Source organism: Dasypus novemcinctus, chromosome 25 (genome assembly GCF_030445035.2).
Source record: "Dasypus novemcinctus isolate mDasNov1 chromosome 25, mDasNov1.1.hap2, whole genome shotgun sequence".
NCBI classification, from domain to species: Eukaryota; Metazoa; Chordata; class Mammalia; order Cingulata; family Dasypodidae; genus Dasypus; species Dasypus novemcinctus.
The window spans coordinates 5,483,956-5,511,259 of record NC_080697.1 but is presented as its reverse complement, the minus strand read 5'-3'; the positions used below and the strand labels follow the sequence as shown (position 1 = coordinate 5,511,259).

General features: G+C 42.8%; 1 protein-coding gene across 1 annotated transcript in view; it reads left to right on the top strand.

Annotated features, from left to right (window-relative positions):
* NBAS (NBAS subunit of NRZ tethering complex) overlaps window positions 1–27,304 on the top strand; it is a 347,044-nt gene that overhangs the window by 201,246 nt on the left and 118,494 nt on the right. The window contains exons 36-38 of the mRNA XM_058288021.1: window positions 15,508–15,675; window positions 17,444–17,557; window positions 17,821–17,944. Of these exons, the coding sequence (XP_058144004.1) occupies window positions 15,508–15,675; window positions 17,444–17,557; window positions 17,821–17,944 (406 nt within the window). The remainder of the gene's footprint in view (window positions 1–15,507; window positions 15,676–17,443; window positions 17,558–17,820; window positions 17,945–27,304) is intronic.

The following is a 27,304-nucleotide window of genomic DNA, read 5'->3' as shown; positions in this document are numbered from 1 at the left end:
CTCTTGTGGGTAATGCTGCTGTGAACGTTCTCATCCGAGTCTTTGTGAAAGTGGGTTTCCATTTCTCCTGTCTGAATGCCTGGGGCGTCCCAGCAGAAGTACGGGGGGTTTCCTCTTCTCACTGCCACTTGTCACTGCCCTTTTGGTGTTAGCCATTTTTGGATGTTATGTCGTTACAGTTTTAGTTTGTATTTTGCTAATAGCATCTAATAATCTACTGATATTGAACATTTTTCTGTGCTTATTGGTGTCCTTTGGTGAAAAAACTGTCCAAATATTTTGCCATTTTTTAACTAGGTTATTTGTAAGAGTTCTTCTTGTGTTATTGATGTGAGTCGTTTATCACTGGCACCCCAGTCTTAAGGTGCTCAGATGAATGTGTCAGACACGTCTCCCTCCCCCGATGCCGGCAAGCACTGCTGTTCTTTCTGGAGTCGTGCCCTGGTCAGGAGAAGCTGCTCCCTCTGGACCGAGTTGTGCCCCACGAAGATGGGGCCCAGTCCCCACCCTGCCTGTGAGGCGAGCTCGTTTGTAAATAGCGTTGTCGACGATCCTGTTAAGGCGATGCCAGTCCGAATCAGGGTGGACCCTAATCTGTATGACCAGAGTCCTTCTAAACTCAGGACAATTGGACGGGGAAGTAGAAGCCACAGGAAGACCCAGGTGGCCACGTGGCAGAGGCAGACGTCGCTTCCCTCCAAGCCACTGCCAGCATCCCACAGGCTTCAGAGAAGGCAGCTTGGGTTTGAACCTCTGGTCTCCAAAACAGGCCAGCAAATTAGTGCTGTTTAATGTGACCAGTCTCTGGTATTCTCCCTGGGCAGTCTGGTGAGCCGAGCCTCTGTCCTCTCATTGCCGAGGTCGTTAACCTTACTGTTGGCTGTCGTCACCTCTTTCTCCTGCACCACGTCCAGCCTGTTGGGATCTGCATGGTGGACTTGGAATCTGACCTTGTTTTACCACCTCCGCTCTGTTCCCCCACCCTGGTAAAATTACTGTCATGTCTCATCTTCCTATTTGTCTCTCTGCTTCTGCTCTTTCCCTCACTATAGTCTGCTCAACAAGAAAGCCAGATTGTTTTTTAAAAAATATGCCAGAGCATGCCACGCTTCTCCTTAAAACCTTTCGCTCCTCTTAGTAAAACCAGGTGTCACGGTCACCCAGAGGGACCAGGACCGCTCTTGCCCGCACTGCCCCGCACAGACCCCAGCTCACAGGTGCTCGGCTTCGGCCCTCTGGGCCTTCTGGCCCCTTGCTGCTTCCCAGTGACGCTGCCCTCTGGGCTGTTTGCACTTGCTATATTCTGTCTGGAATGTTCTCCCAAATACCCAGATGGCTTGTCCTGCACTCCCTGCTCCGTGTCTCCCAGTGAGCTCTTTCCTGGTTTCTAAACGACTCCAATGCCCCCCCGCCCCACCACACACACTTTATTTTCCTCCTGAGCTCTGACCATACTGCTGCTCTCACCTGCTTCTCTGACATGCTGTGTATTTATCTTCCTGGAATGTAAGCTCTTTGAGGAGGGAAATGTGGTTTTTTCCCCCCACTGGTTTATTTCTAGCATCTAAAACAGTGCCTGTCACAAATAGATGTCACAGATTTTGTGAAAGAATGAATGAATAGAAGAGATATTGGTGTGGTGGGAATAAAGTCTTTTATTTCATGGAGAAGAATATTTGAATGGGGTCCAATTTTATATGTGCCTTGTTCACTGGTGAGTATTCTCTGTAGAGCAGACTTTGACATTTGTGCATAGCCATGACATTGGACTTGGTCTTACAGTGAATTCTTGCGTGCCTAGGCCCCTCCGTAGCTGTCCCGTCATGCTTCACGCCTGCTAGGAAGCACCTTCCTCTGTGAGCCTCCCGCCCTCGCCCACGGCCGTCTTGGCTGCTCCCCTGAGGCACTGCGTTCTTATTAATTGAGAGCACCTAGCACAGTCTACGAGTTGCCTTATTTACCTTTCTCCATAATGTGCTGTGAGTTCCTGAGAACAGGGTCCACGTCTGAGTTGCCATGGTAACTGTTGCCTAGCACTCGGCCTTAACCATAGTAGACATGCCGGAAATATGTGTTTAGTGAACATATTTTGTGGGCACATCTAGAACCCAAAATCCTTTATCAAAAAGGAATAAGGAATAGGGAGTTAAGGCTAAAAATGTATAGCATTTCTATTTAGGATGATGGAAATTTTTGGTAATGGATGGTGGTGATGGTAGCACAGTATTGTGAATGTAATTAAAAAGGCACTGAATTATATATCTGAATGTGGCTAAAAGAGGGAAATTTTAGGTTGTGTATATATTACTAGAATAAAAATTAAAAATAAAATCCATGGCACTGTAATCCACAGTGAACGCTAAGTTAAACCATGGATTAGAGTTCATAGTACAGTTATAAAAATGTGGTAAAAAATGATTTAAAAAATTGGGAATTCAAGAATAAATTACAAAAATATATAGTACATGTCTATTTTTCCTAAATGCAGGTACCTTTACCTGGGTTCAAGAATGCTAGGTGATCCAAGAAGAACATTGAGTCCCAAAGCCCCTGAAGCAGCGTGCCAGATTTTGTGGATCTGTGTGTCTCTTTGTGACTTTGTGTTCATGTGTGGACGCGTGTGTGTACATTATTTTTCTGGAGAAAGGATTCATATGCCTTACTTTAGAAACTTATAAGGGACCGTGACTCCCAAGTTGGAAACAGCTAAGTCATCCCTTACGTGTCTTAATCAGTAGATGGACTAAAGCAGAGGGAGAGTTTACACCATGGATAGTTTCCAGTTGCCTCTTAGGACAGGTACTTCCCAAAAGCAGTGTCACCAGTAGTAAGCACTGCATTCTTAATATCTTGAATTCAGGAGGAAATTTGCTCTAAGTGTTGGGTGGGGGAAGCGCTTTGGGCTATTCCAGGACATGTCGGAGGGGAAGGGACTATGGCTGCGCCCAGCTCAGGCTTGGTTTGTAATCCTCGTCTAGTGTGTATGTTCCACCAGCTCAGTCTGCAGTAGGCAGACATTTTCTTAGAAATTAGCCCTTTAATTACGGATACCAGAGAAAGCTGCTGCTTCACTAGATTATTCAGCGCTAGATGTGGTCAAAAGTTTGTTGGCCATGCCTGGTACAGGGACTGCCCTGGCTCCTGTGAGCCAGTTTGGTGGTGGTGGCTGTCATGGGATTTGAAAACCATTGTCAGTGCTCAGTAAGTGAACCTGTGAGCTGTGCAATGCAGTTGACATTAAGGAGAGGTCATGTTGAATTTTATGCTGGGAGTCGTTGATTGGGTTTGGGAGTTTAGTCTATTTCTGGTACTGTACACTCTAAATTAATGAGCAGGGTGCACATCTGAATATAAAAGGCACCAGTATCAGCATTTGAGAGGTAAAATTTGCTTAACCTCTTTTTTTTTAAATCCCTTTATATGAGGTTGAAAGATAACTGTTTTCCTCATTAATTATTCTAGTCACAATATAAATATTGGTAGACTGTTTCCAAATTAAATGCTTTTTCTGTGGTCCAAATGAACCTCTTATTTTACTTTCTCTTTTGTAATACTCATTAGGGGAAGTTGTTACAGACAATACTTTTACCACATTTCTGAACCCATATGCTTCATTTATTTTCTGAAAACTTCTAAGTTTTATATGTTTTAAATTTAATATCATAAGCAAGCTCATTCATATGTATGGAAGTAAAGTTTAGGTTCATTTTACAAAATCACCTAACTGTTTTATGACCTGCCTTTTCTGGTGTCTTTCAGTTGATTTGATTTACTTCTGAATCAAGTTGTATTTTTTTTTTTAAAGATTTATTTATTTATTTATTTAATTTCCCCCCCCCTCCCCCGGTTGTCTGTTCTTGGTGTCTATTTGCTGCGTCTTGTTTCTTTGTCCGCTTCCGTTGTCGTCAGCGGCACGGGAAGTGTGGGTGGCGCCATTCCTGGGCAGGCTGCTCTTTCTTTTCACGCTGGGCGGCTTTCCTCACAGGCGCATTCCTTGCGCGTGGGGCTCCCCCACGCGGGGGACACCCTTGCGTGGCATGGAACTCCTTGCGCGCATCAGCACTGCGCATGGCCAGCTCCACACGGGTCAAGGAGGCCCGGGGTTTGAACCGCAGACCTCCCATATGGTAGACGGACGCCCTAACCACTGGGCCAAAGTCCGTTTTCCCCTCAAGTTGTATTTTAAGTGCCATATTTTTGCTGTTTATAGTTACAGTTCGATACTTGTTTTAGTTGATGACATTCAAATCATTTGATACACCCTCTCAACTAAAAAGATAATAAAAATGCATACTTTAATAAAAAGTAAAAAAAAACAACCAGCCTCTTTGCCTAGACGAAAGCAGGAAGGGGAGGTGCATGCTCACAGCAATTGTTTTGGATATGGGACCTGTGAAGAATACTATCCCTTTTTATGACTCCAGGATTTTTAAAACTGTCTTTATTGTGTTTGTATTAGTTTTATTACACAGAGGAATCAAAGAGCTTGAGTAGATATAAATGTTGGTGTGTGAATGCCTGTGGGTAATACTGCCCGTGTGCCGAAAACCTGCCAACAACAAGTGGACTGCCCATTTTGATAGCCAGATCAGGAGAGGCAGAGGAGGCTACTTCTCTGCTTGGAGCTTCCAGTGGCTTCCCACTGGCTCAGAATGGCGCGGAGGCTCTCGCTGGACGGACTCCATCCTCCCGCTTGCCGCGTGCTGCGTCGCTTAGGGCAGCTGCCGTTTTGTTTCCTGCCTCTTATTTTTATGTAAGTGGCTTCCCCTGCCTGAAATCACCTTTTCTTTTCTATAAGCCCTAGTTTTTGCCCGCTGACATATTACCTTCTCTGTGAAACCTTCAGTGATGGCACCTGCAGGCAGAGGAGACGGACTGTCTCGCCTTCCGCTCCTGTGGTACTCATCACCCTGCTCTTGGGCTGCACGTTGCTCTGTAAGTGCAGGTCCACATCTCTGCCTCCCGTCGAGGCTCCAGGCTTCTTGGAGCAGGGAGCAGGGCGCACGTGGTCCTCATGCTGACCACCTCCCTGTCTAGCCCAGTGCGCGACGCCCACCGGGGCACAGCGGGTCTTCCCCGAGTACATGAACGCAGCACACATTTTTTTTTTTTTAACAGTTGTGGCTTTTTGAGGAACCTGAAAATATAACCGGAAAACCCAAGAGACTTCTTATATATTTTATGGTGTGTGTGTGTGTGTATAAATGGGGGAGAGGGGATGAGAAGGAATGCCTGGTTACTGTGTATTTCTTCTGAGATTTATTTCTGGCAAGGAACTACTTTCAGAAGTGTTATTCCTGGGAGTCCACAGACATGTAGCACTAGTGCCATTTAGTGCAGAGTTTATTAGGGAGAAAACCTCTAAGCAGAGAGTACCTTTGCTTAGGTAAAGCTTTCTGTAACCACAGAGAGATGTGCTTAATTTAACTTGGTGGGTGATGCCCACAGAGGCACGGCGTCCGGGTGAGAGAGACCTGCCCGGAGTGCAGGGCAGGGCTGGTGAAGCCCCACACCCCCGGGATCCCACACGGACATCAGGGGCTCCTGGGCTGGGGCAGTGGCCTTTTTAGGAAGAAGGAGCTGCGGGGGCTCCGGAGCCCAAATCAGCTTGTTTTTCTGTTGCATTCAGTCTCTCCTTATGAGCCAACTACCTACTGTGCCACCAAAGGTGGAGGAGAAATGCGCCAACACAGCTGTCTCTTTAAACCATAAAGAAAAGTAAAGAAATAATTCTAGGAATGCCACCAGTAAAACAATTTTTTTTTTCTTTTTGGTTTGCCCTTCCAAGTTTTATGCACAGGGCATCTATAGAACACTTTGTAAAGTCCTGGCACATAGCACCCACTCAATAAATGGCAGCCCTCATTACTATTACAATTGAAGGAAGAATTACATTTTTTTTCACCTTGTTTTTTCAGAAGTGTTGGCTAATGAGCTTAAGTCTTTCATTCAGTCTCACTCTCCTCTCCACAAAGGGGAATGAGTGACTGTCCTGGTGGCTGAAATGGGGAGAACAAGTGAGAGTGGAAGGCTTAGCCTCACCTGGGTGTGACCTGTCAATAGAAAGGGGGCACCCTGCTCTGTCTGGGCTCTCTGTGGCTAAGCCCATGTGATTATTACTTTTATTTTGTGATACTAAGGCTGTGAAATCTGGTATGTATTGTATATTTATTGGGTGATTACATGATTTATTGTTTTTTTATTATTTAAATTAGTGCGTTAATTAATGAGGTGATATAGAGCTAGATTGCCAACTAAAACGTCCTTCTAGTGGTAGTGAAAAAACTATTGAAATGGAAAGACGAGGCCCTAATTATTGTTTCATCTACCTGGAATACTTAAGTAGAATTAGTTAGACACTGAACCAAGAACTTCAGTTTTGAATTCTATTTTTGTAGAACAAGTAATATTTTTCTTTGATCAAAAGCAGATGTTGTCTTTGTCACTTACATTTTAAAGACTTATCAGGGAGCAGATGTGACTCAAGCAGTTGAGCACCTCTTCCTACATGGAGGTCCCTCCCAGGTTTGGTTCCTGGTGCTTCCTAAATACAAAATACAAACAACAGGCAAACAAATGAAAAAACTCATGGAAGCAGACGTGGCTCAGTGGTTGAGCTCCGGCTTCCCACATACAAGGTCTCAGGTTCAATTCCAGCCCTGGTACCTCAAAAAAAAAAAAAAAATTAAAATTAAAAAATTAAAAATCTCAATATAAATATATTGAGATTTTTCTCAGCATGTAATCCCTCAAATTAGTAAATGAAGTGTTAGCATTTTAGCTGACTGCTTCAATTTTGTCGGAGGTGTAAGATATAAACCTTTTAACCATTATTAATCATCCATTTGTTTGGATGGAAAACAATGCTTTTTTACATTTAAGGATTTTTGTTTTGTTTTGCTTTAAAGATTTATTTATTTATTTATTTCTCTCCCCTCCCCCCCACCCCGGTTGTCTGTTCTCTGTGTCTATTTGCTACGTCGTCTTCTTTGTCCACTTCTGTTGTCGTCAGTGGCACAGGAATCTGTGTCTCTTTTTGTTGCATCATCTTGTTGTGTCAGCTCTCCGTGTGGGCAGCACCATTCTTAGGCAGGCTGCACTTTCTTTCGCACTGGGCGGCTCTCCTTATGGGGCGCCCTCCTTGCGTGTGGGGCTCCCCTACGCGGGGGACACCCCTGCGTGGCAGGGCACTCCTTGCATGCATCAGCGCTGCGTATGGGCCAGCTCCACACGGGTCAAAGAGGCCTGGGGTTTGAACTGTGGACCTCCCATGTGGTAGACGGATGCCCTAACCACTGGGCCAAGTCCGCTTCCCTTAAGGATGTTTTGTCTGACTTCTTTCTCCCTTTGTCTGGGTCACAGTAGCTTATTCAAATGAATAATTTGTTTCTTAATTAATCTAAGGAATAAATACTTGAAAATGTCTTTCAAAAAACAAAACACAAGCATCTCATTATTGGGATATTAGATTTGCAAAAAATAAAGAACCCAGTATTTGCTTTTTGAATATTTCCAAGGGATTACTTGACTAATACACTATTTTCTGTTTTTTGTTTTTCTCCTCCAGTTCTTCTTTTGCAAATGATTCGGGGTGGAACAACATGCTAAATTTAGAACAAATGTAAAATAGTTTAAAAAATCTATTAAAGTAATGAATTATTGAATATATTTCCTAGCAACAAAGAAAAATTTTAATAGTTATCTCTCATATTAGAAAACCTGTAAAACTTTGTTTTATAGTTATGAGAGGAGTACCCATTTAAGATGTGACTAATCTGAGACACACACCCTGGTGAAATTTTCCTCTCTAAACCTGAAGGCTCTTACCACAAAATTAATGGGACAAGTTGAAATTAACCAACTGTGACTTCCGAGTAAATTAGTCTGAGATCTGAATGCAGTGTTTTGGAAAAGGTAAATTTCACGTTATAACAAGTGGAATATAATTTCAAAAATACACAAGATTCTGTCCCAAGATGTTACAACTTGTAATTAATGTTGTTCCTGAAGAACAGAAGAAGCTTTCCCTATTCTGTGGACTTCAAGTGATATAATGGATTTATGAATGGATTTTCCTATCACCAAGCATTTTCTTCCCAGTACGGATTATGGAAGAGGTCAGGATATCTACCCTGTGTTGAGGAGGTTCTCTGGAAGTGGTAAAAGCCTGTCTTCATAAAGATACGAGGTTATCAGGCATAATGTAGCACAGCCCACGGTTGAGACTGTGAACCGCTTAGAGCTAGTAGTTTTCATGGAATCTGGCATGTCACTGAGTTTCCCTAGAAAAATGTTAACTCTTTCTTATTGCCCCTGTGAATTTAATGGAGGCACAGTTTGAGATTTTCAGGTTTAATCATTTGAGGGTGGGAGAGAAGGGAAGTAGGCTCCCAGCTCACGGGCTGAAACTAATGTAGAATAATCCAGATGGTATGTAGTATCATCTGGGCTATAGAATAAAGGTGTCTTAGTTTGCCAGCGCTGCTATGAGGAGCATACACTGGTTGGCTTAGTTTATTGGAATTGACTGCCTCACAGTTTGGAACCTAGAAGTCCAGCATCAAGGTTTCACAAGGCTGTGCCTTCTCCTGGGTGTGGAGCCATCTGCTGCTCTTTGTCCTTGTGTCCCTTCCTCTGGTCTCTACTGACTGAAAGCATCAGAAGGTCCTCTGATTCATTTTGGCCTTATCCAAATTTATAAGCGAGTCACACCCACAGGACGGGGGAGGGCTTGACCGGGGTGTGATGGCGTCTCCCACAGCTGGGGCTGGGTCTCATGGCGTCCTGGAGTATTGCCTCTCGTTTTTAAATGTTGTTTCTAACCATCTTTATTGAGGTTAAAGCATCTACAACAGACCGCACGTACCTAAAGTGTACCGTTTGATAAGTTTTGCCACTGGTATGCATGCATGCAACCATCACCACAATCAAGTTATTAATAATAAACATGCCTGTCACCTCCAAAGGTTTGCAGCCACTTGGTAATCCCCCCCCTCCCCCCAGCACCAGGTAACCACTGATCCGTTTTCTATCGCTGTAATTGATTCATTTGGATTTTTCAGGATGTTATGTAAATGGAATCCTACAGTATATGTCTTTCACTTTGCATAATTATTTTGAAATCCTTCCATCTCATAGCATGCATTAATTGTTCTTTCCTTTTTATCTCTGAGTAGTGTTCTAGTGTGTGGCCATACCAGTTTGTATATCCATTCACCTTTTGATGGGCATATATTTATGTGCAGGCCTTTTTGATGAGCATATGCTTGTATGTACATGTCTTTCGTGAGCATGTGTTTTCCTTTATTTCTCTTGGGTAAATACTTAGGAATGGAAGAGCTGGATATTATGGTAGATGTAAGTTTCACTTTTTAAGAAATCACCTTTTACAAATGGTTGTGCCTTTTGCATTGCCCCCAGCAGTGTGTGAGAGTTACAGTTTCTTAAGATCCTTGCCAGGGTCAGTGTTTTTCGTTTTCACCATTCTGTTAGATCTGTAGTATGTCATATAGTTTTAATTTGCATTTCCCTAATGATTCATGATGTTGGGCATCTTTTCATGGGGTTATTTGCCATCCATTTATTTTCTTTGGTGAAGTATCTGTTTAAATATTTGCTCCTCCCCATCCCCTTTTTTTAAAGTAATTTCTTATTATAAAATTTTGAGAGTACTTTATACATTTGAACTACTGGATATATTATTTGAAAAATGCTCTTCAGGCTATGACTTTTTTGTTCTTTTAACAGTGTTGTTTAAAGAATAGAAGTTTATAATTTGAATGAGACAGAAGTTTTTGATTTGTTTTATGGGTTGTGCTTTTGGTGTCATATCTAAGAAATCTTTGTGTAACTCCAAATCATAAAAGTTTTCTCCTGTGATTTCTTCAAAAAAATTTAGAGTATACGCTGCAGGGTTGGGATTGAAGTTCATCTTTTTTTGCATATGGATATCCATTTTCCAGCACTATTTGTCAAAAGGACTGTCCTTTCTTCACTGAATTGCCTTTGCAACTTTGTCAGAAATTAATTGTCCATATATGCGGGGCTAGTTCTAAAGTCTCTTCTGTTCTTTTCCACTGATCTCTTTGTTCTGTCCTTACTCCAATACCACGATGTTTTGATTATCGTCGCTTTGTCTATGTTGGGTTCATTGCATTTCAATATGAATTTTAGAATCAGCTTGTCACAGTTTACTAGGATTTTGATTGAGATTGTTTTGAATCCATGAATAAAATTTGGGAAGATTTGACTTTTTGTGTTTTTCCTTTAATTTTTAGAAATTAAAGCATTTGTAGGTTTACAGATGAATCATGCAGAAACAGAGATCCTGTGACCACCCCCTACATCACATGTAGTTTTCTTTATTATTAACATTTTGCATTAGTGTTGTACCTTTGTTACAGTTGATGAAACACTTCTATTATAATTACACTGTTAACTATAGTCCATAGTTTATATTAGGGTTCACTGTTTGCATTATATATATCTATTCTGGTACAATATACACAACCTAAATTTAATCATTTTAGCTACTTTAAAGTATACAATTCAGTGGTCTTAATTACATTCACCATATTGTGCTACTGTCATCCATTACCAGAACTTTCCATCACCCCAAATAGAATTTCTCCATCAGTTAGGCATGAACTGTCCTGTCCTCACCCACCCCTGCCCCTGGTGAGAAGTGACACTTTAGCAATGTGAGTCTTTCAATCCATGAACACATAGTTAATAAGGGGCAGAGGGAGGTCACACTTGAGTAACAAAGAGGTTTACAGGAGGTAACACTCAGGCATTAATTATAAGTAAGCTTAGTTTCATTATTACAGGAATAAGGTTCATGAGTACAAGTATTAAGATCGAGGGCTTGACTTATTATAACCTGTTTTCTTTTATTAGGGAAGGCTTATATATTCCAGAGCTTTTGGGCATTTTATTTGAGAAAGTAGCAGGACTTCCCCAGGAGGAAATTTCAATGTTTTGTTAGCTACTGTGTAGACCTCTAGCTATCCAGAAAACATACCTATGGCAAAAAGGATATGTTTCTGTCCTATAGAAATATGTACCTCTGTAATGTTCAAGGTTTCCAAGAGGCCCTGTCTGTCAAGACCCCTGACTATGTCCCACCTTTACCTTCTTACTAGGTTATGTTACTTGACAGAACGTAATTTATAGACTTGGCTTGCTTCTTGTGTAAAGTTCTTCTGTCCCTCTCCCCTCCCCCCGTTTTGTTTTTCCCCAAAAATGAAGCTTTGACCTGCAACTGGCTACGTGTACTTTCAGAGAAGCCTCAGAGTAAAGGAGTATAACTGACAAGGAAATTGTTTCTCTGGCATATGACATTTTTCTAAGAATAAAAAATGCAATATTCCATACCTCTCACATTTTTAACGCTTAACATTGGTGTGGTACCTTTATTACAACTGATGCAAGAATGTTAAAATATTGCTAATTATAGTCCATATTTGCTTTAGGTGCATTTTTTCCCCATATACCATCCTACTAGCAACACCCTGTACTAGTGACATATAGATCTTAAAAGAACACTCTTATGTTTTTATTAGTAACCACAGTTCTCAGCCTCTACAGGGTTCACTATGTCATATAACCTCGTGTTTTATCCTCTAGCTTTCCTTCTACTAACATATACAACCCCAAATTTTCCCATTCAGCCATGTTCACACACATATATCAGTGCTGTTAGTTATGCTCATAGTATTGTGCTGCCATCACTCTGTCCATTTCCAAACCTTTACAATCCACCTAATTACAAATTTTGCACAGAATATGCATCAGCTCTGTATTCTCTACTCCCATTCTATCTCCTGAGTCTCTATGAAAGTTTTTCTTTACTCTTGAGATTGCTTTAATGTTTATATAATAACATACATTTATAACTTATCACAGTCTACATTTAGGTGGTATTATACAACTTTATGTATAGTTAAGAATTTTACAATAGTATACTTCAATTTATACCATCCTGTCCTTCATGCTATTATTTTCATACATTTTACATTTGTATATGTATTAACCCATGGTACATATTTTTTAAGCAATCATTTACTTTTTATTTTTATTTTTTTAAATTTTTTAAAATTTTTAAAAAAAGATTTATTATTTATTTATTTAATTCCCCTCCCCTCCCCCGATTGTCTGTTTTCTGTGTCTTTTTGCTGCGTCTTGTTTCTTTGTCCGCTTTTGTTGTCATCAGTGGCCAGGGAAGTGTGGGCAGCGCCATTCCTCAGCAGGCTGCTCCCTCCTTCGCGCTGGGTGGCTCTCCTTATGGGTGCACTCCTTGCGCATGGGGCTCCCCTACACGGGGGACACCCCTGTGTAGCACGGCACTCCTTGCGCGCATCAGCACTGCGCATGGGCCAGCTCCACACGGGTCAAGGAGGCCCGGGGCTTGAACCGCAGCCCTCCCATGTGGTAGACGGACGCCCTAACCACTGGGCCAAAGTCCGTTTCCCCATTTACTTTTTAAATGGTATAAAATAACAAAACTCTTATATAATTTATATAGTTACCATTTCCTAGGTTTTTCATTCTTTTCTATAGTTCCCTATTTCCATTTGCTATCAATTTCCTTTTGCATAAAAGACTTTCCTTAATATTTTTTTATAATATGGGTCTGAAAATGTCTTTATTCTGCTTTTATTTTAAGAAATATTTTTTGCTGAGTATTCATTTTTAGGTTAACAGCCTTCCTGCCCCCCCCCCAATCTTTTAATGATGTTGCCCCACTCTTTTCTTGGTTGCATTGTTTCTGAAGAGAAATTTCTTGTCAACCATTTCTTTGTCACTTCATATGCAATGTATTTTTTCCTCTGGCTGCTTTTATGATCTTTAAATTTACTCTTGATTTAGAGAAATTTGATTATGATGAGTCTTGGTGTAATTTTCTTCTTTTCTTGTTTTTGGGGTTTAGTTTCTTGGATTTCAACAAACTTGGAATATTTGGAGTTTTATGTATTCTAATATTTTTCTGAACCCCCACTTCAGATTCTCTAATTGGACATATGTTGGGCCACTTGAAATTGTCCAAGACTCACTCCTGCTGTCTTCTCTATATCTCTGTTTCATTTTTTCAAGTTCACTAATCTTCTCATGTGCTGCTAATCCTACTCAGTGTATTTTTTATGCCACACACAGTAGTTTTCATCTAAAGAAGTGTGATTTTGTTCTTTCTATAGCTTCCATATCTCTATTTAGCTACTATAATGGCCATGTTGAGTAATTGTGACAGAAACTGTATGGCCTGGAAGCCTGAAATGTTTTCTCTTTTGCCCTTTAAAAGAAAATCACCAAAGCTCAGTCTAAAACGTCTTCTCTTACGGTCATTCATGAGGTTGGGGGAGAGAGAAGCCACTTAGACTAGCTGTCGTCCATTGCCTGCGGCATGGTGCACTTGCTTTTGGCTTGAAATCCATGGTCTTCTCCTCTGAAATCCTACGGTTGGTATTACCTTCCTCCCTGCGCCTTACACTTTTCCCTTTTCTTTCCGTTTTCTTCCTCTTTTCTTCCATGCAGCATTTCATTCTTTGAAGTCCTGCTCTGTGGCTGGTACCATTCTTGGCTTGAGGAATAGCAGTGAAGAAAGTAGTCGAGTCTTGTTTTCCTGAGCTGACTTTCTAAATGGAAGTGGGCGGGTAGACAGCCAACAAGTTGTTAACAGATGAAGTAAATAAATAACAAGTAAATAACAGATGAAGCAGGGAATTGAGGAGTGTGCTGGGTGCTGAGGAGGCAGTACAGAAGGATGAGTGTTGTCCCTGTAGGTGCCATAATCAGCTTAATGATATTTGGAGTTTATGCTGCAGAATATCCCTTAATTTTCTTCTAGTATTTATTTCACTCTTTTATCATGTTTGAAAAGCCCTTCTCTCTGGCTTGGTTCTAAATTCCTTGAGGGAATATACTGTATTATCTTTTTCTCTTTTACACCAAAAAAGGACTGAGCACATAGACAGCCCTCAGTAAGTACTTAGGTTATTTCTTTCCGGATTATGTTTTGGAAAGTGAAGATATTTTGCTGTCTCTGGCTGTAGCACTAGTGGAGTGTTATAGTAATTGAAAAGGTGGCATGATGCTAAGGAGGTGAGAAGGTAGCAAAAATAGATTTTATTTTAAGAAACATTTATTTCTCATTCTCAACACAGTATATGTTTACTGAAGAAAGTTTGTAAAATTCAGAAGAGTTTAAAGGGATAAAACTCAAATCCCCTCTAATCCTTCTTCCCAGAGATAGCCCTTGCTGTTATTTGGTGACATTCTAGAAATAGATGGGTCTAACTGTAACAGGCAGCAAGCAGCTCTCCTGTGGCCCAGTGGAGGGTCGTTCTAGAGTCTGCTGTCGGCCTAGCAGGTGTACAGGACTCTTTGTTTTCCTTTTCCTCTCCTGTGGCTGGGATCCCTCATCCTCAGCTCCCTTGGCCGGGCCATGTAGGACTGCCCCTTCATCCTGCGTTTCTCTTGTTTCCTGGCCACTGGGGTGTGGCCCTTGGGACAGCACTCTGCCAGCCCACCTGGTCTTCTTTCGTAGACCTGTCTGCATTCGGTCCTTGGGAAGCACTAAGGCGTCCTCTGTCTTCAGTGTACAGCCCCCGCTCCTTCCCTCCAGGGCAGCAGCTCATTAGCCTTTGGTTGTCTGGGGGGTGCTAGCCGCAGTGCGCCGCCTCTCAGGCTCACAGCCGCGTGGTGCCATGCGCTCTCTTTCCGGGGCCTGGGGTACAACTGGGCGGCGGTGGTGGGCAGGGGCTTCAGGGAGTACCTTCCCACAGTTCGCCCCTGTAGTCCGGGTCTTTTATCATTCTCTCCAACTTCTTAATAGGCTGGAGGTGGGTGGGCAGCTAGGGTTGACGAGCTTGCTGGAATGGGGGCACTGTGACTTATTTTAGAATGTGGCATCTCTTGTCTGGAGAAAATTATGATAAAACTGGCAATGTAGGGAGTGGAGGTGACTCAAACAGTTGAGCTCCTGCCTCCCCCATGGGCGGTCCCAGGTTCGGTTCTGGTGCCCCCCCTACAGAAAAAACAAACAGAAGCAATGAGCAAAAACAGCAAGCAGACAGCAAACAAACAAACAAACAAACAAAAACAATAAAAAGAAACAACAAGCAGATAAGGAGCAGAAATGATCAAAAACAATGCTCAGACTACAAGCAAAAAAACCAAACAAGCAAAAACAATAAGCAGACAACGAGTGAAAACAAACAAGCAGAGAAACAAGCAAACAGACAAGGGAGCCAACGTGGCCTGGTGGCTGAGCACTGGCCTCCCGCATCTGAGGTCCTGGGTTCAATCCCTGGTCCCAGTACCTCAAAAACGAACAAAACCTGGCAATGTGGCTTATTAAAGAAAATTTATTTCCTTATTACTTTATTTTCCTTCTTTTCATTACTAGTAAAAACAGATTTTTAAAATTTATGTTTTTAAGAATCATATTATACTTTCTTATGAGAAAGCACATTTTTGACTTTTGACTTTTTTTTTTTTTATCTCTAGGATGAAGTAAGTACTCCTGGCAGCTCTTCAACTGACTTGTTGCACTGGACCACTGCTACCACGATGAAAGTTCTTTCTAACACAACGACCACCACCAAAGCTGTGCTGCAAGCTGTCAGTGACGGGCAGTGGTGGAAGAAATCTTTAACTTACCTTCGACCCCTTCGAGTGAGCAGGGCATTTAAAAAAACAGATCTTATGATTTATGTTAATTCATTATCATTGCTCTTTAGTTTGCACTGTCTTTATATTTTCTCCTCTTTCTCTTCTCTATATTATTGAAATAATCTCTTAGGAAATCTGGGCCTCCATCAGATAGGGAAGGGTTAATCCCAAGGAGCACTTGCAGAGACCACTGACCCAGGTTTAGCTGAGGTGTGGTCTACATCAGAATTACAGCTTTGTGAGACACAGAGGAAAATGATTTATTAATATTTACTTGCTTTTGCTATATTCCTCTAGCCAGTAGTCCAGAGAGCCAACTTAGGGCTGCCAGTGACAAGTAGAGTTTAACGGTCTTTATTATGGGGGTAGAGGCCAGGACAGACAGGAGACAGTGGGCGCTGCTCTCTGTGCGCCATCAGCCTTTTGCTCTCCTGCTGTCTTCTCTGCATTCTCACACTGCATTCCGTTAGCGTTGAGCCTGAAAACTGCGCTTGAGGGAAGAGACACGTGCCTGTGCATCAGTCCTCCCAGCATTCACCGAGGAGCTCGTGCTTTCATCCCGTTAGCGGACACTTGGCCTGATGCTGTGCTGACTCCTGGGGTCGTAGGGAGTGGCCCTTCAGGCAGGTTCCTTCCCCGTGAGTTCTTACTCCAGAGGGGAGGCCGACGCATGGCCCGAACGTTAGGCGGAAACAGCAGTTGGTCATGAGCACTGTGAAGCGCACTTAAGCGAGGGGAGGAGCTGCTGAGGACTGCGTTCTGATGTGGGTGGGAATGTTGGGGTTCTTCAGAGGGAGGCAGGAGGGACAGGTGCAGAGCGCTGAGGGGACACGTGTGACCCTGTGGTGGAACACGGCCTGGGCCGGTGTGGTCAGAGCAGGGTGAGCAGGGGCAAGAGGAGGCAGTGAGACCAGAGACGGGTGGAGAGCCCAGTCGCATAAAGCCTTGGGGAGGCGATCAGGAGCCCAGGCTTCATTCTGATAAGGTGGAAAGCTGTTGGAGAGTTTTAGGCAGTGGCACATGTCACAGGTTTTACCTCTAGGCTACCTTGTCTGCTCTTGGAGAGCTGGCTCAAGGGCTGCGCTCTCTGCGGACTCCAGGTGAGGGGTGAGTGTGGTGTGCAGCACGGTGGTGCAGTGGGGCGCGGGAAGGGCTTGGTTTGTGGATGTGTTTTGTAGACCTGCTGGTGGACTGGATGTGGGTGTGTGGGAAGGAGGAAAAGGAAGGATGAACCAAGGGTGAACTGGGACCCCAGGCCTCGGGTGAGCGAAGACGCCGTGTCCTGAGCTGCCCTGCACTTGGCTTTGGTGGAGTCCGTCTGTCTCCTGTCGCTGCGTGTATCACACTGGGTTAGGATTATGGCTATTTTTCTGTCTCATCTGTTGAGCCTTGAACTCTCTGAGGACTTAGGTCTTAGGTAAAGTGTTGAACAACTGTGACTAATGTCACAGTTTCATAAATGTCACCTATAACTTTTGTCATCATTTGCTGCTGCAGCTTCATTATTTCTCCAGCTATGCTTGGCATAAAGTACTCAATAAACGTGGAGGATTGGGTCTTTTACTTGGCTCTTCAGATAAAGAGCTTTACAGTCTGTTTGTGCTCAGCAGCTCCTCACTGTTCCCAGGGGCTCTGCTGGGAATTGGGGTCGTCCCGACACTCTCTCTCTCTGTGTCTCTCTGGGGCTGAGAGAGAGCACTGATCTCCTGCAACCAAGTTTTTTTTTCTCATTCTTTTTTTTGATCTCTGCTCTTAACTTTGCTCTGTTTAGGGGCCAGAATTTGGTGGTGCTTATCAAATAGGAGCTGCAGCCAGTGAAGATGTGGAAAAGCAAGGCTGTCATCCTTTTTATGAATCTGTCCTCTCCAATCCCTCCGTCACTGCGGTAAGGATAGTGTGCCTAAGGACACAGGTTCTCGTCCAGCTCCAGGGGCCTTTTAAATAAACAAAACTAACATTTCCAGAAATATACATTCACTTTTTTCTTGTTCATGCGATATTATTTTGCAATCATTATGATATTCCATAATATTAAAATATAGTAAAGTTTTGTGTGAACTAGCACCCTTCCATAAGTGAGAGGTTATTCAGGCCCCCAGTTGACATATATGTCCCTCTACTAAGTGGTGTAACTGCCTCTTTGTGTAGTCTCAAGTGGCCTATGACACCTATCGGCACACCCCAGTGGAGAGCTTTGCGGAAGTGTTGCTGAGAACTGGAAAGCTGGCAGAAACTAAAACTGAAGGAGAAGAAGTATTTCCAACAACAGAAGGTAAGAAAGCAGATTTTAGTTACTTGACAGTGTGTATCCCATATAAGGAGAGTAACTATAGTAAGAATGTGTGCAAGAGCAGAAATTAGGGGAAAATAGTACATTTTTCAGTAATTTTGAATCACTTAACTTGGCCTAATCATTCATGTGTTCATTCATTTGCTTATTTTTTAAAATTTATTGAGCACCTACTGTTTTCAGATATTTACTAATATTGAGGATTTAAAGGAATAGGTAAGATACAAAGATGAGATCCTGTACAGTTATTCTCTAAATGAATAGTGTAAAGCGTCAATAAATACACTGCTGTGTGGAATAAATACACTGCTGTGTGGAATAAATACACTGCTGTGTGGAATAAAGTTTGGGTTATCTTATGGGGACAAAGGGGAACATGTGTACGGGAGCCCCCATACCTGATGCTATGACCTGTTTTTAGATAGTCTTTTCTTTTGGTCAATATTTATATTGAGAAGAAGAGAGGCAAATGCCACTTCCCCATCCAGGATACAGGCCCCTTGAATACTAGGTTTCCATTAAATATATCCCCCCCTTTTTTTATTCAGAGATGCATGTTTTCTCACATCTTGTTTTTGAATTTAAGGCATCATGTCACAGTTGATGGGTACATGTATTGTTTCTTTTTTCCTCCAAAAAGCTATTACTAAATTCATGGTATATCTTATTCTTGATGGTGAATATATATGAAGACTACTGTTAAATTAATGTTCTCTCTTTTAATTATTTTTTATTCCCTTTCTTCTTGATATTACTTTATTTTTTAATTGTCTTAATTGATTGTGGTTTAAATTAGGATCAGTTATCAGGATAGTTTATACTAGAATCTGAGACCTTAAGAAAATACTGGATTAGATACGGGAGTAGCAACTGTTGATTGGCATCATAATAGGGTAAAATAATATCAAGAAGTTTGCAAAACTGATTCAAACAATATTTCCATTCATTATTTAGCTCGTGAATATGAGTTCCTCTGATACAGGAGTTCATATAAGGGCACGATATCGGAACCACATGGTAAAGGTCTGAAAGATGGACGGCTGCTGGGGTCGACTCTTGAACTGACTCCTCGGCTTATTAAGGCTTGCCAGAACTGGGTTTGGCCGAAGAGTCCTTGAGCAGAAGGCCTTTGCAGTCACAGATGTCCCAGGTGTTAGGCCTCCCCTTTCCATGGGGTCTTTAGAGTGCTTGGCCATCTTTGTTGTAGTTGGGAACTAAACTGTGATGCATTGAAATGATCTTGAAACACGAAGAAGTCTAGTACCTGGATAGAAGGATGTATATGGGCAAGCAGGGAAGAAATGACATGACTTTAGACAGGGCAAGGAAGGTAAGACATTTGTGCTAAGTAAAACATTTTGAACCTTCTGTGGAAACCTGTTGGGAGTCTCAAGCAGAAGAATATTATTCAGTCTTTTTTTTTAAAATTTTTTTTTTCTTAATTTTCTTTTAAATGTTACATTCAAAAAATATGAGGTCTCCATATACCTCCCACCCCCACCCCACTCCTCCCAGACCAACAACCTCTTCCATCATCATGGCACATTCACTGCACCTGGTGAATACGTTTTCGAGCACTGCTGCATCACATGGACAGTGGTCTACATTGTAGTTTACATTCTCCCCCAGTCCACCCAGTGGGCCATGGCAGGACACACAATGTCCAGCATCTGTCCCTGCAGCACCACCCAGGACAACTCCAAATCCTGAAAATGCGCCCACATCATATCTCTTCTTCCCTCTCCCTACCATCAGCAGCTACTGTGGCCACTTTCTCCACATCAATGCTATGATTTCTTCCATTACTAACCACAATAGTTACCCAGCAGAACACCAGTAAGTCTACTCTAATCCATACTCTATTCCTCCATCCTGTGGACCCTGGGATGGTTATGTCCAGTCCCCCTCTACATCAGGAGGGGCTTAGATTCCACATGGATGATGGATGCAATTCTCCTGCTTGCAGCTGTAGGCACTCTTGGCTCCCTGGTGTGGTGGTTGTATTCAGTCTTTCTTTACTTCTGTTTCCTTACCTGTAAAATGAGTTTAACAGTTTGTGTGTTTCATCACTGGACTGGTCCTCTGATTACATTGTGATGGGCTCCCTCTCTTGTACCTTTGCTTCGACTAGTCCCCTGTCCTGCATTGTCTTCTTGCTACCACCTTGCACTTAGGTCAATCCAATTCAGATTTCTCCTTGTTGAGTTGTAGTAATTCTCCATCCTCGTTGCATATTAAAATCATAGGTAATTTTTAAGAACTACTGAAGTCCGGGCTCCCCATATTTCAGAATCTCAGGTGATTCTGTTGAGAAGATCCTTTGGAAAGTTTCACTTAATGCTTTTCCATCCTCTCCAACTTCCCTATGTCCATTCTAAACACTAATGCACTTCCTCTCTGAACCCCCTACCTGGAGAAAGTGCCTCAGTATTTCTCATCTCTGCAACCTGATGATCAAACCCCAAGTGCCACAACTGGGGAGAGCTGTCTGTGCGGTAGGTGTAAAATAGTGCCTCTTCTCCCTGACGAGCAGGCGTTCCGTGTGCGTGTTCTAGTCATCATGCAGGGGCTTGGGCGCGTGCTCTTTGCCAACCCGAGTTCAGGTTTATAGAGAGCCTGCCGTTTTCCGTGTTGCCCGTGAGAGCTTAGCAGGAGTGCAGGGGTGCCCTCTGTCTTTTCTGACCACCAGATTTTGCTATTCTACTGAGGAAAGGAAGCCAAGTAGACTTAATGTTAAAAAAGCTATATTCAAATATTGTTCAACTGAATGGGAAAAACATTTCAGAGCACCTACTGTATATATTAAGAATAGCATTTTTATATACATATAAGTAATTTTAATAATCATACTTGTTGCTTACGTTTGGGCTTATAATTTATGCAGCATGTTCATATACAGTCACATTTGATAGCTCCCAATAATGGTAATATAGCTGGAACATCTATCTTTGACTATTTTATAATATTAGATATTTGTCAGAAACTCTACAGACTTGAAGAACACTGTTCATTAAATGACCCTGCCTCTATTGAAATCATTTTAAAAATGTGATCCCTGACTTTGGTTCAGAATTGGGTTATAATACAACTAAAAACTTGCCAATGTGATCCTATTTTTAGAACTTTTATTTTCTTTATTTTTTTATTTTTATTAACATTTTTTTAATTGATTTTGTAAAAATATTACATTAAAAAAACAATATGAGGTCCCATTCAACCCCACCACCCCCACCCCACCACTACCCCCCAGCAACACTCACTCCCATCATCATGACATATCCACTGCACTCGGCAAGTACCTCTGTGGGCATCTCTGCACCTCATGGTCAATGGTCCACATCATGGCCCATACTCTCCCACATTCCATCCAGTGGGCCCTGGGAGGATTTACAATGTCCGGTGATTGCCCCTGCAGCACCATCCACGGCAACTCTAAGTCCCAAAGGCGCCTCCACATCTCATCTTTTTAGAACTTTTAAATAAAGTTGATGAGAAGATTTTTATGGAGACTAGCTGAAGGAAATCGATTATTATTTATTTAGCTAAATGATTGATTTAATGGCTAATTATTTCCAAATCAATAATATGGGCAGCTTTCCTATAAATTTAGTTCTGGAATTACATGTATCAGAGAGTGCTTTCCAGAGGTATTTATTTTGCACAGAATTCATACTTGGATACTGAGGCATAGATTTCATGATTTTGACTGTTTGACTTTTTCAGAAAATGCATTGTGGTCAAGAATTGAGAGCCAGAATTGCAAATTAAATTCAGACACATTGCTAATTGTAGGGCAGGTCTTATTTTCTTTTATTTATTTATTTATTTATTTATTTTTCATTTATTCCTCTCCCCTTTCCCCCGTTGTCTGCTTTCTCTGTCCACTCGCTGTGTGTCCTTCTGCATCCACTTGCATCATCCTGCGGCACTGGGAAACTGAGTCTCTTTTTTTGTTGCGTCATCTTGGTGCGTCACCTCTCTGTATGTGTGGCACCATTCCTGGGTGGGCTGTGCTTTTTTCACATGGGGCGGCTCTCCTTTGTGAGGCGCACTCCTTGCTAGTGGGGCTCCCCTGCACAGGTACACCCTTGTGTGGCACAGCACTCCTTGTGCATGGCAGCACTGTGCGTGGGCCAGCTCACCACATGAGTTAGGAGGCCCTGGGGATCGAACCCTGGACCCCCCATATGGTTAGACGGAAGCCCTGTCAGTTGAGCCACGTCTGCTTCCCTTTACTTTCTAAACATGTATTTTAAATGGTCGTGTAAAGTGACAATGCTTCATTCTGCAATCAGCATGGCTCTCTGGTGGGCTCTAGTGAACCCTGGGTGGTCAGGCCACTTCACCTGCTCTCTGATAATTTTTTCATATGTTGCTTCAAATCATCTGCAGATTCAGAGACTGGGGAGTTTCCTATGTCTGGGGTTTGATTTCCACTTTGCAAGGATCCTTGATTCTCGGCGAGGGCTGCTAGGAAAGATTTGCTCCCCAGGTGTGGGAAGGGGCCAGTGCCCCTGCCCTCGGCCTCCGTAGGCAGCTGGCACTCTGGGCCAGGCACTGGCGTCACAGCGATTGAGCTGTGAGCCTCTGTCCTTGTTGGGAGAAGAAGATGCTCCGAGGTCACTGCAAGGACAGCTTCTGATGAGGATTAGGGAGGGGTGGGATCCCTGTCCTCCTCACCCTGGGGACGATCTGGAGGGGGTGTCCCGGAATGAGCAGCGGCCCTCGTTCACGTCCACTTGCACCCTCAGAGTCTGTCCTTGTTGGGAATAGGGTTTTGTTCCATAATTAGCCAAGGTGAGGTCCCACTGGGTGACGCTGGGCCCTAAATCCAACACGGCTGGTGTCCTTCGAAGAAGAGGGGAATTTGGACACAGAGGCTCGGAGACACGGCCGTGTGAAGACAAGGCAGCGGCTGGAGCAGTGCTGCTGCTAGCGGAGGGCACCTCAGGGCCCTGGGGGCTGGAAGAGCCGCGAGGGCACCCAGGAAGGCACCCGGCTTTCTGACTGCGGGCCCCAGAGCCGCCCTACCTGCGGTTCTTTGCCTTGGCAGCCCCGGAGACGGAGACCGCGGGGCACTTTGGTGCGGGTGGGTCCTGGGTGCTGAACAGCTGGGCGACCGCCGGGTGTGGACAGGAGCCATGCCTGCCCAGGAGCACCTTTCAGGGGTCCCTTTCAGGGAATCACCGGCCGACTGCGAGCGGGAGCGTTGGACCGTTGTAAGACAGGATTGTTTTTCTTTATTTTCTTTTCTTCCCCCAACATTTTATTATGAAAAATTTCACATGCATAGAAACGTTGAAAAAATTCTCCAGTGAACTCTTATTTACTCCTCACCTGGGTTCTAGGAACATGTTACTATACTTTCTGTACGTCTATCTCCATCCTTCGATCCAGCCACCAAATCCACAGTTTGGACACATTGCAAAATAAGTTCAGGCATCTGTTTACTTCACCCTGAAAAACTGCACTATATCTGTCTTTGTGATATTTTTTAGGTTTTTATGAGATAAATTTAACACCCAGGGAAGTGCAGAAGCCTCAGTGTAGCCCTGGGGTGGCCTTCGGGCCTGGGCGAGCATCACCGGAAGTGTGCGCTGCCTCCTGGTCAGCTCTCACCCGGCTCCCGGGAGGCGGCGGTGTTGCATTCTTCCCTCCCGCAGGTTAGTTACTGTTCAGGAGCGTCATTATGTTCATCAGACATTTTATATTCTTTTGTGTAAAACTTAATATTGTACATGTATCAGTAGTTTGTTTTTTTTAAATCACTGAGTATTACCGCTGTATAAATGTACCACCTTTTGTTTATCCATTCTCCTGCTAAGTAACACCAGGACTGTTTCCAGCTTATGTCTATTATGAAAAGCTGCTGGGAACTTTATTGTATAAATCTTTTTGTAGACATGCTATTTTATCTCTTGGGTAAATACCTAAAGGTAGAATTGCTGCGTCAAAAAGTATGCATTTGTTTAGTTTTGTAAGAAACTGCCAGAAGTCCCTTACTTTCCAATTGTTTTGATTTTCTGGGCTCTGATTCTTTAGGACTGCAAGTTTTCCGTCTGAGTTTTACCTTTCGGGCATGTAACAGACAGAGGTCTGCCCTTAGGATAAAAGCTATAAAAATGGGAAACTCGCTAGTGCCATTCATTTTTCCAATTGGCAGCTTCCCTCCAGTTTCTGGCTGCTTTGGGTAGTTCTCCAGTGTCTGATACTTGTTTTTACAGAGTTGAGTTTTCACCTGCACAGGACTGTTCCAATAAGAGACCCCAGTCACAGAAGAAGTTAAATAGAATTCTGGATTTTAATGTGGGTCATTAGATGCAGTGGGGCAGAAGTCTAAGTCATGGTTCCCCAGAAAGAGGAAATAGAAAGCCACAGTGCCTTCTCCTGAGGGTTTTCTCTGAGTGGCCAACTCATTTGAATGAAGGCTTACCCTGTGCAGGCAATTTGGGACATCCCCTGAGTTTAAGGGATTTTCACCTTGGATGGTTAAAATAGACCGCAAGAAGCGTATAGAGGAATGTGCAAATGGATGTTAAGTGGGTGAACTGTGCCTTCTAAACAGTGGTCCTGATGGAAATGCTGCAATAAGGACTTGTTAAAAAAAAAACAAACAACACATGACAATTTGGCAATAGCTGTAAAAATCCCAATTGCACATGTTGTTCAACCAAGTAATTCTCTTTGAAGAAATTTGTTCCAAAGATGTATTCACACACATTCTAAAAAATGACGTATGTTTGTCGAAGCATTTCTTGTACTAGCATAAGATTGTTAATAGCCTCTTGTACTAATAGGACAAGACATTTGTCCTGTTTTAGATCTCCTGGTCCTTGTGTTTGTTAACTGACTTTCTGAGTTTGGGGGACTTGCACAGGTTTTCTGAGCCTATTATAAAAGTGATAGAATACCATCTCCCTTCCAAGGTTTTTTTTTTTTTTTTTTTTTTTTTTTGACTCTTAGAGACCCTTCTTTCTAAGCACCATCTCATCAGAGTAGGTATTTTGAAAACTACTACAGGGTATTTTTGTTCTATAACAGTTTACCGTTATTGTTGTTTAATAAAGGAATGGCATGAGCAAAGGCAGTTGGGTATCATTCTAATTTGGCTGCTTTATAGGGCAGGGATAATGGTAATTAAAACCACTAGTTAAGGTTGGCCTATATTTATGGAAACCTTGAATGTAAGAAGAAGTTTTAACTTTCATTCTTTAGAGAATGGGAGATCAGTGAAGGATGTTTTGTTTCGTTTGCCTTTCTAGCTGGAGAGTGACACAGTTACACAGTGCTTAATTGAAATTAATATGACACTGCTGTTTGAGGAGGAAGCCTGGAGGCATCTAAGTAGGGCAGAGGTGGGAGGTTGTTGCAAGAGTCCAGTTTTTCAACAGTGAAAACCTCCACTAGAATTTGTGGCAGTGAAAATAGAAGGTATGTGTGAAAGGGTTTTCTGGAACTGATTCCACAGGATTTGTTGACCACCTGAATATTGGGAGCAGAGGAGTGGATTAAGTCTACAAGAACTCTGAGGTTTCAAGTTCGGCTCATTGGGAGGCTAGTGGGACTGTTTTTGGAATTATGAAAATTACTGTATGAAGAATTATTAATTAGGGGGTTATTTGTGTGGTGATGTCCAGCAAGCAGTTGTTAATGTAAGTCTTGAGAGAGAGGTCCAGCCTAGAGATAAATATTGGGAAAGTACACTAAAGTGCCAGTTGAAATTGAAGATGTGGTCAAGTTGTTCAGGGGAGAAATGTAAAGTAGGATTAACAGATGATGGTGAAATAACCTAACAGCAAACCTGCACTGAGCCATCAAGATGGAGCGAGAGGAGGGTCCTTTGAGGAACAGTTGCCGAAAAACTCAGGATCCCTGGTGCCCGAGGAGGGAATATCTAGGAGTGCCTACTTCTACAGTGAGACTGCAGAGAAAACGAAGGGGAAAGACTCCTGGGATTGGGGACCTTTGGAGGCAGTGCCTGTTGGGACGAATGGTGGATGGAAGCCAGTGCTTAGGGACTGGAGGAAAGAGCGATTTTCACGGCGGTGTTTGCAGTAGAGGCAGGCCACTCACTTAAGAAGTTTAGCGGTGAAAGGAAGGAGGGGTTTGTTAGCATGGATAATTGTCAAGGAAAGAATTTCTTTAACTGAAGCTAGGGTGATTTTGTATTAGTGAGGGCACATCAAAATGTAGGACTTTGTGACTCTAAATCCTCTTGTTTTCCAAGATGAGAAAAACTCCTAAATTTTTTCCTGACAGAGATTGTGAGATGTAGCTAACTGAAATGTTTGCCCAGTACTCAGAGAGAAGAAACTAAGTAATAATAATGAATATAGTAGTACAAGTGTACCAGATAATCAGGTATGTATTTTCTTCTTAATTAGTCTACCAACTTAAATGCAACTGATAAGACATCAACTATGAGTTATGTAAAATGGAAGGTAATTGCCTCTCTGATCATGTGGTAATGGTTAATGAAAGAGCCTATTATCAGTCATTTTCAGGGAAGTAATGAAAACATGTCCTAACTGAAGAAAATCATTTGTTTTCCACAAGTCTTCAGTTTATAAAGGGAGAAAGGGAACTTACTAGGTGCTTTCTGTGAGCATAATTTACCTCTTTTATTACTAACATATGAGGAAAGTAAGGCTCAGATATAAAATTGAAAATGCCTGGGAAATCAGAAGTTTTTTCTGCAGCCTGCTTGGCCTCAGGACCTGATAACCTTTGCTTGTCCTGCTTAGTGTGAGCATGCAAACGTTTTGCAGCCAAAGGGTAATGTCTTAATTACAGGAGCCCCAGACCCTTCATACCTGATGTGTGTACCGCATAGTTCCTGAACATTCAGAAAGTTCCCAGTTCTGAAACACAAGCCACTTGCCCAGTGAGCCGAGGCCCTCCTGGCTCTGGAGCTGCTTCCCTTCCTGCTGGACGTTCCGCCTGGTGGTGTGGGCCAGAGTCGCCGAGTGTGTGTCTGAACATGGGGGATATCACTCACTGGGAGGAAACAATTTTAATTTAGTGTGACGATTTTCATTGAGGAGTAAAACTAACAAGGATGAGCCTTTAGACTTCTCCGTTAGGATGATGATGTTCATTACTTTGAGCTAATGACAAATAACTGTTTTCTTTTTACCTGGTATAAGCCTTATATTCAGTTGCATGTGCTCATGCAATGCTGGTGACCATTCTGTGAGTAGTATTTACAAAATACAGGGCGTCTTTTTAGAACAAACCTCCTGGAATGCTTTTTGCGATGACTGCCCCCCCCAGAGGCAGCCCCTGGGCCTCTGCACCTCTCCAGCTCCGTCAGCAGGCTCTGTTGGGTTGCCCTTGTTCTGT